This window comes from Petaurus breviceps, unplaced genomic scaffold, assembly GCF_028583685.1.
Source record: "Petaurus breviceps papuanus isolate PSGF00001 unplaced genomic scaffold, PetGlider_PUasm1.0 138, whole genome shotgun sequence".
NCBI classification, from domain to species: Eukaryota; Metazoa; Chordata; class Mammalia; order Diprotodontia; family Petauridae; genus Petaurus; species Petaurus breviceps.
The window spans coordinates 9,507,643-9,528,139 of NW_027185694.1; the positions used below are offsets into that span (position 1 = coordinate 9,507,643).

At 37.4% G+C, this 20,497-nt stretch overlaps 1 protein-coding gene across 1 annotated transcript in view; it reads left to right on the plus strand.

The window, feature by feature from the left end:
• LOC138175163 (guanine nucleotide-binding protein G(q) subunit alpha) overlaps nucleotides 1-16,614 on the plus strand; it is a 427,316-nt gene extending 410,702 nt beyond the window's left edge. The window contains exon 7 of the mRNA XM_069105568.1: nucleotides 11,223-16,614. Within this exon, the coding sequence (XP_068961669.1) occupies nucleotides 11,223-11,413 (191 nt within the window). The 3' untranslated portion in view covers nucleotides 11,414-16,614. The remainder of the gene's footprint in view (nucleotides 1-11,222) is intronic.
• Nucleotides 16,615-20,497: the final 3,883 nt, after the last annotated feature.

Below are 20,497 nucleotides of genomic sequence, written 5' to 3' on the forward strand. Positions count from 1 at the left end.
GAGAAAGACAAATTGTCACCTTGTGTCTGTCTGCCCACAAGGTTCTGAGTTGCCTCCCTATCTTCTAAGTGCTCAGTGATTACTAGAATCCAGTGCAAGTCGATTTTAGGGCAGATCTTAGAAGGCTTAAAAGTGGCCATACTTCATCCCCACCACCAGGATTCAACAACCACTTCTCCAACATAGACTGGAAACTTAGTAATGCTGAAGGAACAGAATGAAAATGGATAAGTCTACCCTGCATGATTTAAACAGACTTCAGAGCAAGCCTCTTCATCTGTAACCTAGGGCACCAAACCATTTGCACTTGAGTTATTCCTGTTTTAAAATGTCTATGAGTTCTGGGAACTACCCTGTTTCTCCATCTCTTCCTAATTCCTTTCATTTAACCTTTCTCCAGCAACTTTCCCCTAGTCATTAGCTTTGGCAACTCTCCCTTCTCAATTCATCCGCATATGATTGGTACCATAAAAATTAGTTTATTGATATTTTAAAATGAAATGTGTTACTGTTACCAACCCACTTCTATTCCTGTCCCCACCATTCATTCATTCACTTATTCATTTAGCAAATATTTATTAAGTTACTGTTACCAACCACTTCTGTTCCTTTTCCCACCATTCATTCATTCATTCAGCAGCTATTTATTAAGTCACAGTTATCAATCAGTCCTACGCCTGTCCTCACCATTCATTCATTCAGCAAATATTTATTAAATTCATAGTAGTTTATGAAAGATTGATTAATGACAATTCACTTAATCCCCTTAATACCCTAGTCAAGCCTCTAAGACTGGGAAGTACCAGAATGGTTGTATGTTTGCACTAGCAGTTTTCTTGCTGATGAAATTACAGGTCTGCTTCACCACCACCCCCGAAGAAAATGTGAAAGACAATGTGTCTGTATGTCCTATGGGAGATAAGATGACTTCTTAGTCACTTTTTTTTTCAGAACTGTGATACCTGTGATAATTTCATAATAGGGGACATGTACACAAATAAATATACAAAGAGTAGTAAGTGCAAAAGAGAGTCATGATACACTGTGGGAGTTCACAAGTAAACACACACTATACATACACGTCTGCTATAAAAGAAAATGTTTTAGTTATTTTTTGAATTCAACCTAAATATTAGTTAGTTGGGGAGAACATCACGTAAGATGAATTAAATCAAGGAAAACTCAAGCCCATGCCATGATAAGCATATTTATATAAATGAAATTATAAATTTCACACTTCTATGTTTTTACAGTTATAAGGTCAAAATTATAATGAATTCCATTTTGATTCTGATCTTTAGTAAGTAAAATTACTATTTCCATTATGCACTGGAAATTCACAAATATAATAATGTCTGCAGGATTCAGGGCTTGATTTATTGCCTATGATAATTTCATTATATGTTAGATTTCATCATTACGATTTATGCTCACAAACAGGTAGCACACCAAGAGATATTAAATTAGGTTTATTCTCAAACCCTGGTTCTGTTACTGCTTGAGGTTAGAAAATAATTCTTCCCTGCAAGACTTGAGTACTAGCTCATCATTTTTGTAAGCACTATGTTAGAACTAGTAAGCTATTATTTTAAAAAACCACAGTGATTGTTATATTTTTTTTCAAAATTATAATCATGAGTTCTTAAAGGCTTTCAAAATTAGAACTATAGGTTCTCAAAGACAGCAGACTATAAGCTTTTACAGGTTGTCTTGAGCTGGAAAGGGGTCAGATACAGTATGCCATCTGAAGACCCACATAACTAGATGGTACCATGAATAGAGTACTGACCTTTGGTGAAGACCTGAGCTTGAATCCTGATGCATTCAGTTAATAGCTTTATGACCCTGGGCAAGTCACTTAACTTTTGTCTGCTTTAGTTTTCCCATATGTAAAATAGGGACAATAATGGCGTCTACCACCCATGGTTGTTGTGAGGATCAAATAAGATAATATTTGTATATATTCCCCATTCCTGCCCTAAGGCTTTGCAGACCTTAAAATGCTATATAAATGTGCTCACTTGACTATTAGGTGATAAATTACTTGACAATAGTAATCCAATGTCATTCAGTGATATCTGCTTTCTTCCTTGTCTGAGTCAATTTCCTTTTGTTGTTTGGTCATTTCAGTCACATCTGATTCTTCATGGCTCCATTTGGGGTTTTCTTGGCAAAGATACTGGAGTGGTTTGCCATTTCTTTCTGGAGCTCTTTTTAAAGATGAGGAGACTGAGGCAGACAGGGTTAAGTGACTTGCCTAGGGCCACACTAGGAAGCATCTGAGGCCAGATTTGAACTCTTGAATATGAGTTCCTGACTTCAGGTCCAGCACCCTACCTACTGCACCATCTGGCTGGCCCTATATTCTTTATTGTCTCATAATCAGTGGGGTGTCAAGTAAAAATTCCAGGCATGATCAATATGTGATAATAATTGTACAATTTTGAAAAGGCCCTTTCAATCTCATGAGCCCCACTCCCAAATGCTAGATGTCATTTACAACTGTGTTTGTATGAAGAAACCTTGGCTTTAGAAAAGTTTTTATTCTAAGTTTCTAGGCAAGTTGTTGTTAAATCAAAATGTTCTTTGAAACAGTAAATGGTCAAGTTTCCAGATCAACTCATTAGATCCATTCTGTAGTTGAACTGCAGTATTAATAGCATTATAATGTGATATCATTATATCTTAAAACCATAATAGGGAGTCTGGACTTTTAATGGATAAGGTACTCCTAGAATGGAAATTACCTTCTCAGATTCAGCTTGGTGATTTGTCCATAATTTATTATCTTAGAGAGGTGCCTGGATCACCGAGACATTAAATGATTGAACATGATCACACAAAGCTGGTGTCTGAGGCAGTACCCTAACCAGGTCTTCTTGCTTCCCAAGGCCAGCCCTTTATTCACTATCTAATGCTATATCTCATATTACTATTAATATCATGCTAATAAATTAATGGTATAATTAATATTATAGTACTATTAATAAATTGAAGGCATAATAACCTATTATATTGGACAAAGAGATGGCCTTTATCACTACCCAGTTAGGAATACCTATATTTAATTCCAAGCCTTTCATATGTACTAGTTATGTGATCATAGAAAAGTTACATCATCTCTCAGTACCCCATGTAGCTCTCTAAATGATACAGAAGAATTGCTGATATACATCAGTGAAGGGAGTTTCCACACTGAGAGTTCCTCACATGGTTAAATTTACAGCTGTAGCACAAGAAAAACAAATATATGTTTGTTGTGTGTGTATGCATGTATTTTTCATACATTTTATATGTATATGTTGCATTTGTAAATTTTACATATGTGTGTAGGGAGAGAGGGAAAGAGAGGGGGAGAGAGAGAGAGACTGAGACAGAGACTGTAGCAGCAAGCACCCCAAGCACGTCCCCAGGGTGCCTGCTCACACAGGTTCTTGGATCTGCTTTGTTAAAGGAAAGCAACTCAAAATGGGTTAACAAGCTTACTTTAATCAGTCAGACATATAGCGTTTACCTTGTTCAGGAGAAAAGGTCAGCACCCTGAACCTCAAAGTATATAGGCATAATTATCAAGACAGAAACATCAAGTAGACAGATTTCCAAACTGTCCAACCATTACATCCATACCCAGTCAACATCTGGGTTTCCACATTCTGGGTTTTTCAAAGCCGGGGGACTCTCAACAACGACTTCCCAGAATTCAGATCAAATCACAGAATACTTCTCAAAGTGAGTCCCAAAACAAAGCTACACATCAGGGCTTATATGGCCTTCTCCTGGCTCAGAGAATGTAACAACCTTATTGACTCACTGGCCAATCAAGAAGTATCTACTGAAAAACAAGCCTCCCACCCCAGGCTTCAGGTGCACATTAGCCTAGGGGCAGGGAAGATATTCAAAATTTACATTCTTATTACAGAGACAGAGAGAAAGAAAGAGACAGGGAGAGAGAGAGAATTCATAGTATTGATTGGAGTCCACAAAACGTTATAATGGTTCAGGACAGAGGAAGAAGAGAGTTTCCATTTCTTCAGTAGAGGTTTGGTCCAGGACATTTTTAAACTGTTAAAATTAAGCTTTGAGTCCATTTCCTGTCCCTCTTGGATCCCCCTCTGCTGCTTCCAAGGACCCCCTTTTCAGGCCTTCAAGGACCTGGGTTCTTCATTCTCCTTAAGGTAGGAGTGGGGAACCTGGGGCCTCAAGGCCACATGTGGCCCTCTAGTCCTCAAGTGCTGCCCTTTGACTGAATCCAAACTTCAACCTAAAGGGTTACATGTGGCCCTGAGGTCCTAAGCCCACTCCTGTGAATGTTTTTACCATACCCTACCATTCCAAGTGCCCCATGATTCTAAATTGCCTATAACCTTCTACTACCATCCAAATTCCTTTCTCCCAGTACTGGGAGTTTCAGCTAGATGTTGGGTGGAAATAAACCTGATCAAACTCATTTAAACTATAGCATATATTGAGATGCAGTGCCAAGACCACTAACTCTAAAATCAGAGGACCTGAGTTCAAATTATGTCTCTGATACTACCTGTGTGACCTTGGACAAGTCACTTGTCTTATTTGAGCCTCAGATTCCACATCTATAAAATGTGGGATTTGGAGTAAATGACCTCTCAAGTCCTTTCCAGCTCTAAATCTGTAAATGTCCAAAAGAGGAAAATATGCGCATTTCACTCTCCATGAGGAATTTCTATTTTTTAGAAGTTGAGGCAGTTTTGTCATTTTAGTCATGTCTGACTCTTCATAGCCCCATTTGGAGTATTCTTGGCAGAGATACTGGAGGGGTTTGCCATTTCCTTCTCAGATGGGAAACTGAGGTGTTAGAAGTAGATGCTGGTTACCTCATGATCTTGGCATTTCAGACAGTCTAAGGGAGTGAAGTGTAACTTTAGGCAGGTCTCAGTTTCCTTTTCTGAAGAGGAGAGAAATAGTGATATTAGAATGATCTGTAAGGTCCCTTCTAGCTCCAGCATTCTGTGATTCAGTCACATGCCCTGCCCAGGAGCCAGCCATCACTCAGTCTTCCAACCTCCTTCTAGTAGCAGTTTCTGTTTTTTGTAGATTTTTTTTTCCTATCCTTCTGAACCCATAGATGATCTCTGTGCTAAAGACAGCAAGGGGGTATGGCAGGGAATTGGAGATGAGGTAGTACGGAGTTAGAAACATAGAATTTAGAACTGAAGAAGGTATTTTGGGGCATCTAGCCAACTCTGTCACTTTATAGTTGAGGACTTGAGGCCCAGAGAGGTTAAGTAATTAAGGCTACAAGATAATAAGCAAGCAGAACCACAATTTTAACCCTAGTGTTCTGACCCCAAATCCAGTCTGCTTTCCACTCCTGGCATAGGTGGCACCTAGCAGTTCATTTCTGGGTAATTGTGAGTAGAGAGTATTTTAAGCTACATGACTTCTGAATAAAAATTCTTAATTCATCATTTAGATCTAAAACTTGAAATTTGGTTTATGAACTGTCTTGCTGAAAAGAACAAAACTATACTGTCTTTATGCCTATCCATCCTGTGATATTACTTAAAAAACATTTTTAAATGGGATGCAATGTGATGTATTAGAAAAAGTCTGCCCCACAGCATCCTGGGCCTGCCATGATGACCTCAGGGCTCCAGGTGGCCATCCAATGCTCTCTGCCATGATCCCTGCAGGCATTGGTGGAGCCATTGCCCAAAGGCTGCCTCCCCCCAGCAGCATGCCTCTGATTAGACAATGCCCACCATGGAGAAAGTGTTTGTGAAAACAGATACTCAGTCCCCTTTCTTCTGGATGTTGTTTGGGTTGGGTCATTTCACATTCTGGTTTAACTACAAAACACTTTGCAGACACAGGAGACTTATGATTTCACAGCATCTGTGAGTAACGCCTTGGCTGCCTTTCCTGAAACTTAGAGTCTTAGAGAGTTCTCCAGACACCGAGTGACTTGCTCAGAGTCACATGGCCAGTATATGTCAGGAGTATTACTTGAACCTAGGCCTTCCTGACTGCAGAGTGAGCTGTTTAGCCATTATGCTATGATGTCTCCCAATTTATTTTTAATACCATTCTTAGTTTTTGATTACACTACCCCATCCACTCTACCCAAGACACACACACACACACACACAGAGTTAAACAAAACCAACATGGAGCATATGTCACCTTCTACATCCATAGTTCACTCTGTCAAGGGAAAGATGATTCATCCTTAGTCCTCTGGAACTAAGATTGGTCATCAAACTAATAAGAATTCTGAAAAAAAAAACCTGGATTCTTAGAATCAGAAGGCTTGCGTTTGTTTTAGTCTACTTGCCACCTTGTGTAACACTAAGCTGGCCATTTTACTTCTTTGACATTCAGTTTACCAATAAGGAAAATGAAGGGGTTGATCTAAATGATATTGAAAATGCCTTCAAGGGGCAGCTAGGTGGCACAGTGAATAGAGCACCGGCCTTGGAGTCAGGAGGAGCTGAGTTCAAATCAGGCCTCAGACACTTAACACAAAAACTAGCCGTGTGACCTCTGAGTCACCCAAATAGGTGTCACAAAGCCCATGCACTCAAACTCCCGCACATCACTTGTCCTCAGTCAGAGCCCATTGGTTCACATTTTAGACATATTTTGAATAGTCTTGCTTATCTGGTTCCCTAGCCTTCATTGGATTAGAAGCAGACAATTAGGAAAAGGGTAATAAGCCTAGTGAAAGCATCGAGGAAGAACAGAGAAAGATTTTAAAAGCAGACACAACTCAAAAAATCCACTGAAGTCTGGTAATGACTCTAATTCATCAGAAAAGGGTTAAATTCTGTATACTATACTCAGTTTGAGAAACTGGGGAAGTCATTACAAAATAATTATAATTTTATCTGGAAACCCACTTTGTGTGATGGCTTATTTCTGGGGAATATTACAGTAATCAATCTATAAAAATAATATATTAAAAGAAAGTGAAGTTGACATGTTCTATGTATGTTATGATGGTTCTGTTTTAGGAATTAAAGGCAAAACTAAGTATATGCTCCCATAACTCAATGGGTCCATGAGCTCAGCAATAGGGCTATGCCCTTCATGAGTACTCATCTCAGTGCCATTTGCCTTCTAATTCTGTGATGTTCCTGTCATATCTTCCCAAGGATTCTCCACAGAGGAGTCATCTGACATCTATCCCATGGGTACTACTGTGACGTGTAGCCTACACTGGTACCCATTTGTCATCCCCACTATTGCTATATGACTAACCTACTTCCTTTTCTGTTTATACAATTCTCACAGGATCTCTTTTTTGCCATTTTTTGTTTTTTGGCAAGTAAATGCCTGTTAGAAATATGATGCCTACTCACAACCGTCCTGTATTTCTCCATTGCCCTTGGCATCACCCACAATTTCAGTTCTTCTGGAACTGTCTTACTCCATGAGTCATAGCCAAATAGCAATACTGGTGGAATATTAGTGTCATAAATATAGGGTTTTGTGTCAAGGAGCAACTCAGGTAAAGAGAAAGGGATTCTATTGCTCTTGCGGTTCATTTCCTAAATACAATCCAACTTGTTCTCTTTTACCCCTCCCCACCATTTAATTAATTATGATGTCAAGTTCATTATCCTTCTGCAGTGTCGGTCCAAGATCACACACACACACACACTGATGGACTAACACAGTCCCATCCAAATTCATGTCATAATACTTAGCAGGAAGCTTTCTATGGTTTTCCTGTGTGGACTGTTAGTCTGGTCACTTTTAAACTGTTTGTAGATTTCACTGAAGAGGTTACTAGTGCTTTATAAAATCATCACAATGTCAGCTGTAAGCGGAAATTTCTGGAGGTCTTCACCAAGATTTAGAGCTAGAAAGGGCCTTAAATAATTGAGTCCAGTCTTCTTATTTTATGGAAGAGAAACCCCTTTCCCTCTTAGATTCTGGGGAGAATCCCCTCCATGACTCTACTGAACTTCTTTAGTGAGCTGTGTCCTCTACCTCACTTGATAATCAGAGGATCATTGAATACACTTAATCACGATGGGTTGCATCTATCAAAGGATCTTATATAATTCTTGATATATACATGGAAGACACCTTATTGGGAGAAAACCATTAAGGCTAGCTAGTCAAATCTTTTTTCTTTATTTTTGTAATCAACAAACGTTACATTATACATAACAAGATCCTTATTTTCTATACCTCTTCATCAATCCATTGATTACAGAAATGTTTTCTGTTTTTAGGAAATCGTCCTTCAAAAGACTGGCTGCTCCCTTTTCATGTTTTTTAATATGTCTATATCCTTGATATATGTACAGTTCCTTCTTATAGATTTTAAATAAAACAAGCATATGACTTGGTAGCTGATGATTTCTTCTCAATTACATTTTTTGGTAATAATACCATCCATGAATTTTTATCTCAGAAGTAATACTTTTGTATTTCCAAAAATCCGTCTCATTCAATTGAAATTTCTTTCATGTGTATCTGCTGCAGTGGCCGCCTGATTTTCCTGACTTTACCTTTAAAGTCATTTTGTATCACATATCACTATGAGTTCTGAAGCATTTTATCTAAATGTGGTACTCCCAAATAATCTGTTTCATTTTCTATCTGTTTGTTGCCTTCCTTCTGGTTTCAGCTATAAGTGCTTATATCTGGTTTTTCTGTTTGGGTCCCATACCAAGCTTTCTTCAAACTAATTCACCTCCCACTGTCCCTCTGTTTTCTGAAGCAATATTTCTCATAATCTTCCACCATCTTACTCTATTAAGTTTTTCAAGTGAGTGTATATTCAAAACCAGCACGACCGTTGGTTTCCAAATTCTCTGATTGACAAGAGTAGATCAGATGTTTGCTGCAAGAGGCAATTTCTGGGCTAAATGTTGCCATTCTTTCTTTGCCTTCTTTCCTGCTACTACACTACCATTACTGCAGATATAGAAAGTACCATTTATTCTTCTGTTGTTATTTCACTGGTTCCTGTAGCCAAAGAATTTACTACCTCATGCTTAGCCTGTTGATAATTATTCTATCCATATTTAACCAAGCTAGCCCTTGGAAGGCAGACCAGGTCCATTGCAAAGATCATTCTTGACACCTTGTAGAATCTGCCAGAGTATAAATCCACAGATGTAGCCTTCAAAAGTCCAGGGTCACATGGGTGTATCAGAGTGGGACTTCTGTAGAGTATAATGAGTGAGATTTGGAGATGACTAAATAGGAGAGTGGTGACAAGAACCTCCAATACCTATCATAGTTTCTTATACATAATGGATGCTTAACAAATATAAACTTAAATTAATTCGTGTGTTGCATTGCCGATGATTTGAAAGTATGATATGTTATCTGAAACATATTCTCAACCTTTTTTGTGTGATAGAACCCCTTTGCTTGTTGGTGAAGCCTTCAGACTCTTTTACAGAATAATATTTTAAAATAGATTTTTAAAATGAGATTACAAAGGAAACCAATTATATTGACATATTTATCAAAATGGAGACAGACAGACAAACATGAATTACAGGTTAAAAATTCCTGATCTAAAAGCTTTAAGAAACTGAATAGTGAGTAAACGTTAAAACCTCCCCTGTCTTCATGTTAGTGGTGCCAGTGTTGCCTTCTCTCTGATTATCTCCAATTTATCCTGTATACAGATCTTGCTTATTCATAATTGTTTGCATAATGTCTCCCCCCATTAAATCATAGCTCCTTCAGGGAAGGGACTGTTTTGTTTTTTGTTTGTTTTTTTGCCTTTCTTTGTGATTAGCACAGTGCTTATCACGAGGCAGACATTTAATAAATGCTTGTTCATTTTACTTTTCCAATAACTATTTGTATTTTCCCCCTTTGTTGCTGTTATTCTTCACCTCTCTACCAAGCCACTTTACTAAATAGCTTATGAGTATATCTTATTCATTCTCACCTCTGTAGCGTCGTTCATAGACTTACCCCAACCTAAGAAGACCCTTTCAAATCAACAGCTCTAGCCCATATCATTGTTTCAAGACCTTTCTACCTCTTCAAAGAAGAGATTAATCATGATTAAGTTTACTTGAAGTGTATAGCTAGGCCTGTCTCCTGGAAGGAAATTAATAAAGAGAGTGAGTCTATGAAACTCCATGTGTGATTTGGAGCAAATCACTTCAATCTCGCCCCCCACCCCCACCACCACTCCCCATTCCTCTGTATTTTTATGTATTTTGTCTATGATGTGCTTGTATTCCCTTTTGTTTTTGTAAGTAATGTTTGTCTAGATTGAAAGTTTCTTAAGTACAGTGAACATGACTTTTTTCTATTTTATAGGTAATGGTAGATATGTGTGTGCATTGTGTTCTTTTTTAAATGAAATTGTATTGATTTTTTAAAATATAACTTGAATTTCGCTATGTATTACTCTCCTTCCTCTCCCATTCTTTTAACAAAAAAGAGGGGAAAATTCCTCAATATTAACCAATGCATCCAAAGAATATGATATTATCTGCAAAGCAGGAAGGAAGGTAACCTTAAAATTGCTCCACGAGGCCAAGCTTAATCATCAAATTCAGATTCACTTGCTTTGTTATTCTTGTTCTTTTTTTGCCTACTAATTGCAGTCATTGAGTATATTGTTTTCTTGCTTATTTTTTTCTGCATCAGTCCATATAAGCCTTTTCATGAATGTCTAGATTCATCTTATCCATTATTATTTCCTGGTCTTAATAAATGCTTTTGAATAATTGAATAAATTGCAGACAAAAATATGGGCATGAACATCTGATATAGATCCATAACAAGTGGGGGTTAAGTGAAATTTTGATCCAGGGTGCAGGAAGATAGTTTCTTCCCCCAGCGAGAAAGGTGTGTATCTTCTCTGGGAGGATGGCCCTTTTCCCTGTGGCTTATCATCCTTTCATCTCATTTCTGGCTGTTATGTCACATCACAACATGGTAAGGTACAACCCTGAACTACAATCTCTAGGAATCCTGTTGCCATGGAGCCCCTCTCTCACTTCCACCATTCCAAACCCCATGAGTGTAAGGGCCAGATTACACTGCCTCTAGCATCTTCACCTATACCTACAGACAAGCTATACAACATGCCACTGAACCTGCCTTCCCTCTCCTCCTACCTTCACCTAGTGTGAAAAATGTTCTAGTTCTAGCTCTATTCATATGGTACCACATCTTTCAGAAGTCTTGTAGAGAAGCAATAAGAAATATTACACAGGTAAAACTAACCTCCCCATTTGTCCTTTGGCTCGCAGGACCCCAGCGAGATGCACAAGCAGCACGAGAATTCATCCTGAAGATGTTCGTAGATCTGAACCCAGACAGTGACAAAATTATCTACTCCCACTTCACATGCGCCACAGACACCGAAAACATCCGCTTTGTCTTTGCTGCCGTCAAGGACACCATCCTACAGTTAAATCTGAAGGAGTACAACCTGGTCTAGATGTGCCTCCTAGACGTATCTAGACGTGCCTCTTTCCCTTTCCTTTCTAAACCTTGAGGCCAATTGATGAATACAAGAGGGACTGTATTATCTGTGAAAAACAATTTGCATAATACTAATTTATTGCTGTCCTGGACTCTGTGCAAATGTCCACAGAGTTTGTAGTAAATATTATGATTTTATTTAAACTATGAGAAGGAAAAACAAAAGACGCTGAAGTACATTTCCAGCACATTTCCTCTCTCTTTTTTTTAGGCAAAACCTTGTGACTCGATGTATTTTAAATTCTCAATAATGCACTCACAAAGGATAGGGGTTTGGGTTTTTTTCTTTTTTTATTTTATTTTATTTTTTTGATAATGAGTATAAAGAGTTTATTCCCTTCCTTTCCTTGCCTGTTTCTCTCTCTCTTAATTTTTCTGAGGTTACAATAGCCTTCTTTCCCCAGTTGTATTCCTCAGTAAAGTATTTTTTTCCCTTGGGTGTTCTATAGAAGACAGGAAAAATGTCATTCAACTTAAGCCATCATTCATGAACCTAATTTAACAGTATGTACTTTTTTCTGAAGGATCCCAAGTATTACTACTGTGGTTTTTAAACTATTGACCTGGGTATAAAATCCATATGGTTTTTGATACTGTCTTTTCTCACTTTGGGTCTGAATAATCCTCAAATGGTAAAGTGTCATTTCTTTGGGATTTTACCTTCAGCCATACTTTGGTGATTCAGAGAAATGCACAGAAGACAGTAATGTAATTGCAAAGACAAAAAAAACGTGACCCTCTTGTTGACTTGCTGTGTGCCATTTTTTCTTTTTGACTTTTTAAAAAAATTGCAGATGCCAAACCAATATGCCAACAGACACTACATTCCCCGGTGATTGTAGCCTGGAAACTTGTTAGGGTGGTTGTTTTTCTTTTCTTTTCCCTTCCTATTTCAAACTTTCATCCTTTTTTTTTCCCTTGGTTTTGAGTGTGTTTGCTTCACACTTTTAAGAAACTTTCTTTTAGGAAATAACAATTGTGTTGCCAAAGCTGGCTTTTTTTATAAAAAAATAAAATAAAATAGAAATTCTAATATCATAAAATATAAAATATGACCAAGATAGAAAAGCTAAAATGAACTGGTTGAGAAAGAACCAGCTAAGACAACCGCCAGACATCAAATAACTGTAGACAGCTCTCATGGTCTGCCATTTTCTTTGCCCTTATGGAAGTTTTCCATTTTTGACACCCAGAACAGCAGTGCTTGAACATGCTGTGAGGCGGACCATGAACTCTGCTTATGTTCTCCTTACTTGAATAGTCTTACTCTGCTCAGTTACTCCCTCTAAGGTAGAGTCAGGCAGCTGAGAACATAAGTTTATAGTATTATAATGGCACCTTTTAGTTGTAAGATTGGAAGTCACTGACTACTTATCCAGTTCAGAAGTCTTTATTTAAATGGTGACTAGTTCCAAGGATTTAGGGAAGATGAATGGGTTTAACTCGAAAATAGCCTCTCAGTGTTCTATAGAAGATTTATTTATGTAATTGAACCTGTTAAGAAGGAACTTTGGAACTCTAAATGTGCAATTTAAAAAAAAAACAAAAGGAAAAAGAAATCACATATATCAATGAGCCTCTATGAAGCAGCTTGACTTGAAATGTGATTTAAAAAGATAAATCATGAGTCTAGTAAAGCTTCCAGAAAGAAGTCAGCCGTGATGCTGGTCTGATTTGCTGGGATAGCATTAGGTTCTAGGATAAATATACCTGGAAATCACTTTGGGGCATCAGAGAGGAGAGGGGAAAAATTAATGATGCATTAGTTGAGTACCAAAGTTAATAAACCTTAATGGAATGTTTTCATTCTTAACTCTCCCAACCCCAAGAAACAAAGGTTACTTATTTTTTGCTCCCTCAAAAAAAAAATCTGTAATTTAAAATTTAAAACAAAAACTGGTTGTAGGTATAGTGCAATTATGAATGCTATAATCATTGTACATACATCTCTATATATATGGCAGCATCCATACTGGCTTTGTAATCATTAATTTTTTGGCAAATTGAATGTGCTATATTGATATGTATCTATATAATTGTATTGTCTGTCTTATAGCTAATTCACATTTTGAATAATGTTATTTTATTTACTTTTTTAAGAGAGGAGAATGTAAAGTTGTCAGTTTATTTCTGACTAGGGATTTTTTTTCCATTTAGAAAACAAACAAACAAACAAAAAAAACCTTTCTATCATACAGAGCGGTACTAGCATTGTGCTGTCCAAGATCATTTGCACATTCATGAGCAGAGGTATTACCTATTTTAAGACCCAAAGACCATTTCACAGCAAAATGCCTAAGTTCTGTTGGAGCTGTTACAGACATGGGCACCAACTCGGTAGGATTTTTGCCCACTGATCCCAGATTGAAGATGAGCTTTTCTACAAACCAGATTATTATTTGGCCAATGCATAACTGACTTTAGTGTCACCTCCCTAATGATCTTGATTAGAAAGGTGGTTTTTAGAAACCCTGGTGATCTATTAAGGAAATTTTTGAATGTGCATACACCACTGCTTCCTTGTAAATGTGGTGATGAATTTGGTGCAATTTTATTGCACACACTAACTCTGGAGGCTCATGGATATTTTCAGTGGGAAAAATCCAACTTCATCACAAGTATTAGTTGTAGGGACTTGAGATACTCTGTTTAATTAATAAAGCTCTCCTAGATGTAGACAGTTATACACAATCCCAAAGCTCTAAAAACATGAGTAAAACTTGTTGCATTGGTCATTGTTAAATTAGGATGGAACTTGCTATGCACAACTGAGGCTGTGTCTTCACTGTTAATGATAGGGTGCATGACAATATCCCTTCTCTTGATGAGGGAATAAATTGATCACCCTGGTTGCAGTGATTAATATAAACCGAACTGTATCCACACTAGTCAATGGAGTTGAAAGGATCTTCCTTTCTTTTGTTTTATTTTTGAAGGGACTTGGGGGGAGGGAAGGGATTCTTTTCAGTTTTGTATAAAAAAAAAAGTTTACTTAAGCTCGGTAGTTCTATTGTGATTGCGAGAGTCTAAGAGTGTGCCACTGGAATATTTCTGTTGATGCTATAGGTAAATGGGGCCTGTGGCAAATGTTGAGATGACTTGGGAATGTTTTAGGAAAAAAAAAAAAAACTTTTTTTCTTCCGAATACCAAGACAAGCCACCATTTCATGACTCACTCAACACAACATCACAGTGTACCAGTTTACAAAGCATTTTCCCCTCCTGAGTGACACAGCAGTTCCCACCCACAGCGAATTACTCGTTATTTGCAAATTGGTGGTTTCTACTATGCCTTACAGAGCTTATGTCCAGAAGTTTGTGCCTCAATCCAGAAACTGAGGGGAAACATACACACACACACATGCAAACAAACAAAAAAGAATAAGCCCCACAACTGTTGACTTTTTACTTTACCATAACAAAGAACTCTTGTTGAATGTCATGAATAGAGTGAAAATATTTTTTAAAATCCTTCTTGGGAAACTGTATATTCTAGATACTCAGTAGCACAAGGAATCTGTATTGCATACATATGTGTTTTAAGAAAAACCTTAACTTTTTCATGCCTTTACTGGACAAATTGGCTGGCACCGTCCTGACCTATTGAGAAGATAATGCAGCTAACGGGCAATTTACTTTTTATAACTTGGACGATCTTGATTGTCAAGGTGTATGAACTGTAACTTTTAAAAAAAAAATCTTACTGCCACATGATTGTAAATTTCAGTTGTTTTAAGTTTGGAAGTGGGGCAGGGATTTTTATGCTGGACCTCAGTCAGAACTGACTGCATGACTTGCAAAAACTTTAAATGGGGAGAAAGGGCTGAATTCTATGATACTGCAAGACTCCCAGCTATTGGTTGCAAATGACCTTCAAGTTACTTATCCTAATTACCTTCTGTTTTCAATTCTTCACAAAAAGAATAAAAAATTTAAAAAAAAATTTTTTTAAATCCCTAGCATAATGTTAACACACATACAAAATAAAGTATACCCAAATACTGTAATTTATATTGCTGCTGTTCTTGAAACTAAGGATTACCAACCACTTTACTGATAATTAACAACCACCATAATGAATAAAACTAATAAGGTATATGTATATATACAGCATATTTTAAATTGGCCTTCCAAAGATCTGTCTTTGGTTTGAATCACATGCGATTTCTAAAAAAAAAAAAATTAGTTATATGTCTGTCTGTCTATATTGTCGGCATATGTAGCGATAAATATTTCTGTCCTGGTTATCTTTGTCTTTGAAATTTCATTTTAGTACCATCGTACTAGGAAAAGAAAAGGAAGCTTAGCTCTATGTGGTTAGCAAACAGTCCTTTGGACATTCAGACATTTGCCATTTAGTATGTATGGTCCCTCTGTGGCATATTGTCTAAACTTTGTTTTGTTTTTTCACAAGAGAACAAACTGCTCCCACTGCTCCTCCCCAACCACTACTGTTAGTTCAGTAGAAACCCCTTGTCTTACTAGTTTCTCAGGACTGTATGTTCAAAGGAGTAGATTTGTCCTCACCCCATATAATATATTCATTCCTCCAAATGAGTCAGTTATAGACAAAAAAATATATAATGGAAATGGCACATATCAGTAATTCAAACATCCATTTGGATAATTGGTGTCTTTCCTGAATAAAGGGAATTCCATAACTTTCATATAACCCTTTGTTAGAGTGGGGAGGATGAAAGAAGAAAGATTGCTGGAGAGGGTGGAAAGAAATGGGAGATAGAGAGACAGGTGTTCTCAGTAAAAATGTTATGGAGACTGAGTAGGGGGAAAGAGAAGGAGAGGGTGAGGGGTATTATATAAAAGTTATCCAGATGAATTGAACTGTAAGAAATGTTCTTGCTGGGTTTTTCCCCCTCAATGGATGGTCTAAAACACAACCTATTGCTAGACTCCTCACCTGCCATTATGGTGGAAGCCCTTACTAGAGACATGTCTATCTAGGGAGTTTTGTCAGAAACATTTTTAACTTGCAGTATTTAAGAGAATCATACTTGCTGTTCTTAAAATGTCATTCAAATGCATGTATTGTCTATTGTTCGGGGATGGGGAAATAGTTTTGGAAAAAAAAAAAACTAATGTTGTATAATAATACCCCAAATGATCTTGCTGGTTAAAAATACAGTATTTTTGGCCATACTTTTTGTACTTACAGTATTCTTCATTCCTTGAATTTTGCTTCTTTCAAAGTTCCCCATCCTCCTTGACCTCTTAGAATGCTTTTTATGATCATGAGTATTGGAATAAATATTTTTATTCCTTAAATGATGTTTTTTCATACTACACATGACTTTTCCTAATTAGATACATTTAAAAAAAATCCAGATCTATGCTTTGATTGATGTGGGATATCCCCTCTACTAACTAATGCAGAATGGCATCTGCTCCGTGCTGTGCCAGAGAGCTGTCCTGGGACCCAGGAAAGCCTGAGTTCATAGTCCTGCCTCTGACACTTACTTGTTTTGTGACTAGTGAAGTCACTTAACCTCTAAGAGAAGATATAACTCTCCAAATTTTCCCCTAACAATTATATTCAGAAAGTGTACATTTCTGAGTGCAAGCTCTCTTTATATAATAACAAGACGTTACCTACTCCTCTCCCTGAAAAATGCCATTTCTCACAGTTAATAATCTGATTCTAAAATATGATTTTTCTCCATTGAAATAGTTGCTTAAGTAATATTAAAAATCGCTGCTTGCCTTCAGGGTGAAGTAGTCAGAATGAAGCAGGTTTGAAAGATAATTTCCCTCTGGTCTGCTAGGCTAAGAATTAGCTAAAAAGGCTACAGCTACAGTGTGCTTTGCAAATTCTCTGACAATGCAGTGAGTAGGGCAATGACAGCATTGCCACATTTCAACTCAACGTTGGGGAAAACAAGGCTTCATTGTGGTTGCCCCATGAAAAGTGATTGCTTAATAATTTTTACTTTTGGAGTCAGTAGAAATTGAGCTTTTTATATCTATAGGGATTTTATGGTCCCGGAATAATGATGGTAAGGGTTTTCTCCAAAACAAACAAACAAAAGACTTGGACGCTCATGATAAATGAAACACAAAACCAAGAATGCAACTGAACTGGCCTGGACTTTGGGGGTACTAAATGTTGTAAATGTCAAAATGTTGGTCATTCAACACATAGAATTTAGGTAAATAGGACACTTCTTCATTGTGGACACTGCCTTAAATAGTGGAATGGGGGGTGGGGAGAAGGGCAGGAAGGAAAGTTCTATCTCCTCTATATCCAGTATGATTCTTATACATGTCTATGAATTCTGGATAGAGGACTCACTCAATCCACTAGAAACCTTCCTCTGGTTCATTTAATATTTGAAGTACAAATTCACCATTCACTTTCCAACTAATATCTTTCAAACTTGCTACATGACCAAGAAGTGACAAAGTCAAACCACCTACTTTTCTGTTTCCATAATTCCTTGAGGATGATGATGATTCTTTTTACATTATTCTTTGCCTATACATCCTCATTGGTAATATTCTACAGCCACCTTGTGCCTCCTGGGCATCTCTCATGATTCTTTGCATAATGTATATCTGGTTTTTTTAAATTAATGCAATATCTTATGCTCCTGCATAGCAACTTTGGGAGAAAATTGGAATTAAAATGAGATCATATGAGGAGGTGGGAAAGCCGCCATTGTTTTTGGATTTGTGGGTTAAAAGATTCTCCATGAGCAATAAAAAAACAAATATACATGGAAAACCAGTCAGATAGTTTTGGGTTGGTTTGTGTTTTTTATGTTGGTGGTTCTCATTAAATGGTCCATTAAAGTTATAGGTATGGGTATGAAATAGAATTGATCTGGTCTTCAGTGCAGACCTAAAGTGACAAATTCTAAGCAGATAGCTGTTTAGAAAACACTACTGTTAATCAATATACCTGCTATCATGTCCAAGGGGCTTCTAACATTATCCTCTGTGTGGCATATAATCTACAGTAGATGTGGTCAAGACCTAAAGATTCATTTCAGGGAACTCAGTGAGAAGGGAAGACTGGGAGAAAAAAAAAGAATGTATTTAAAACGAATTATATGAAGATCATTTCAGCCAGTTATTGTAAGCTGATATGCTGATGCACAAAATATGTACCTACACTGACCAAGAAGTCTCCCAGTTGGTCTTGTAGGGAGTCTCTACAATTCAATATGATTTACATAAAGATGATCTTGCTACTGATCTTCATCTCTGATAGCTCCAGCCTTCTCTTACATTGTGATTTCTTTCACTTATTTTCTGATCATTTCCAGAAGGTTCTGCCTCTGAGAGATAAAAGCCTGAGGTCAGTACAACAAAACCTGAGAGCCAAATCCATCCTGCCATCTTTTTTTATAGCCCATAAGCTAAGAATGGTTTTTACATTTTTTTAATGACAAGATTGGAATTCAGATCTCCTTGACTCCAAGTCTAGTGCTCTACCCATCACTATACCACCTTACAGATGAACTCATGGGTCCATCAAATTATTGTATAAATTTAGGGTTTGATAAACTACTGCCCAAAGGCCAAATCTGGCTGTTTGTGTGGCCACAAACTAAGAATGGTTGTCTAATGGTGAATAAAGCACTAGGCCTGGATTCAGGAAGATAAGAGTTAAGATCTTGCTTTAGAGGTTAGCTGTGTCACTCTGTAAATCACTTACCCTCAAAACACTTAAGTGAAATGTTTGATCTCTGGCCTTGAAGGTCCCTTCCAGATCTAAATCTATATTGCTATGATCTGTGGGAGCCTTCATGGATCTCAAGACCTCCAACTTTTGCAACCCACATGATCCTTGTCTGTCTTTCATAAATCCTCCACTGAAGTGCCTCCCGACATACTCGAGGACTTTCAGTTCTATTCCCACCACTAGGATACAAATATAATAGCCTATTCCTCCCTTTTTGGTCTTTCTTGATATATGATCAGTCAGTCTCCTATTCCAGTCAAACATCCCCTTCCTTATGTTTTTTACATTGTGTCTTGAGAAATGTACTGTGACCTTGATATGCCTACCTTGCATCCTTAGGTTACTCATTTTTCTGAGATCACAGTGTTCATATAGCATTGCTTGAAGAAGAATGGAAATTTCCCAAAGATTATCTACCCTGATTTCTTCCTTAATTCTAGTTCATCTTTGGAACCTTTCCACATTTTTATGTAGACTAATAAATAAGCTGCCTATTCCACTGCATATTTTCATCTGAGCATTGTAGTTTTTGCCTGCTTTGTTTTCCAGTCTGGAAGGCTAGACCAATCTTCTTTAGCTTTGCTATGGATTTTCATAAGGATAGTTTGGAGTTTTTGTTACCCTTAGGTCAATGTCATCTGTAAAAAGAACAGTTTGTAGAATCAATAGGGTAGTCCAAAAGTGCTTCATTCATCATGGAATGGAGGTGACCTGGAAATCCTCTTTCTAGATTGAAAAGGCTGCAAATGTGAGCCTGAGAATAGTACATATGTCTGCTGTCCAAGTTATTAGAAATAACAGTGGAAGATTGACCACCAGCTGTTGACTCTTTTGATCTGCTATGAAAGAGATAATTAGGCCACCCTTAAACGGATCTGTAGTTTCATCAATGGGGGTAAGTCCCAGCAAGACTGAATAAGGATAGCTTTAGTGAAGAGACAGGGAGACAGTATACCATGCCCTAGTTTTCACATTATGTAGACTTCTTACTTTTCTTGTGTTTGGCTACCTTTTGAGGTAATCTCGGATTGCTCATTACCTCCAGTAGATTTAGGCAGAGAAGAGGGAAATTCAAATTATTTCACGTTGCCTTTGGAAGATTTGCTAAGGGGTTTGAAGATAGTAACGAGTAAAGATATATAGGGGTTTTTTCCTTGTATCATGATGACTCTTGTGATTTGGTCAACATAGGGTATTCCTTCCACCATTCAATCAACAGCTTTTATTAAGTAACTACTATGGTCCAGTTGTTATAGAAACTGCCTACAAGGAAGCTACAATCTAGTGAAGGGATGCAACAGGAAGTTCCATTTATGTAAATAAAGGTACAGGCATTTC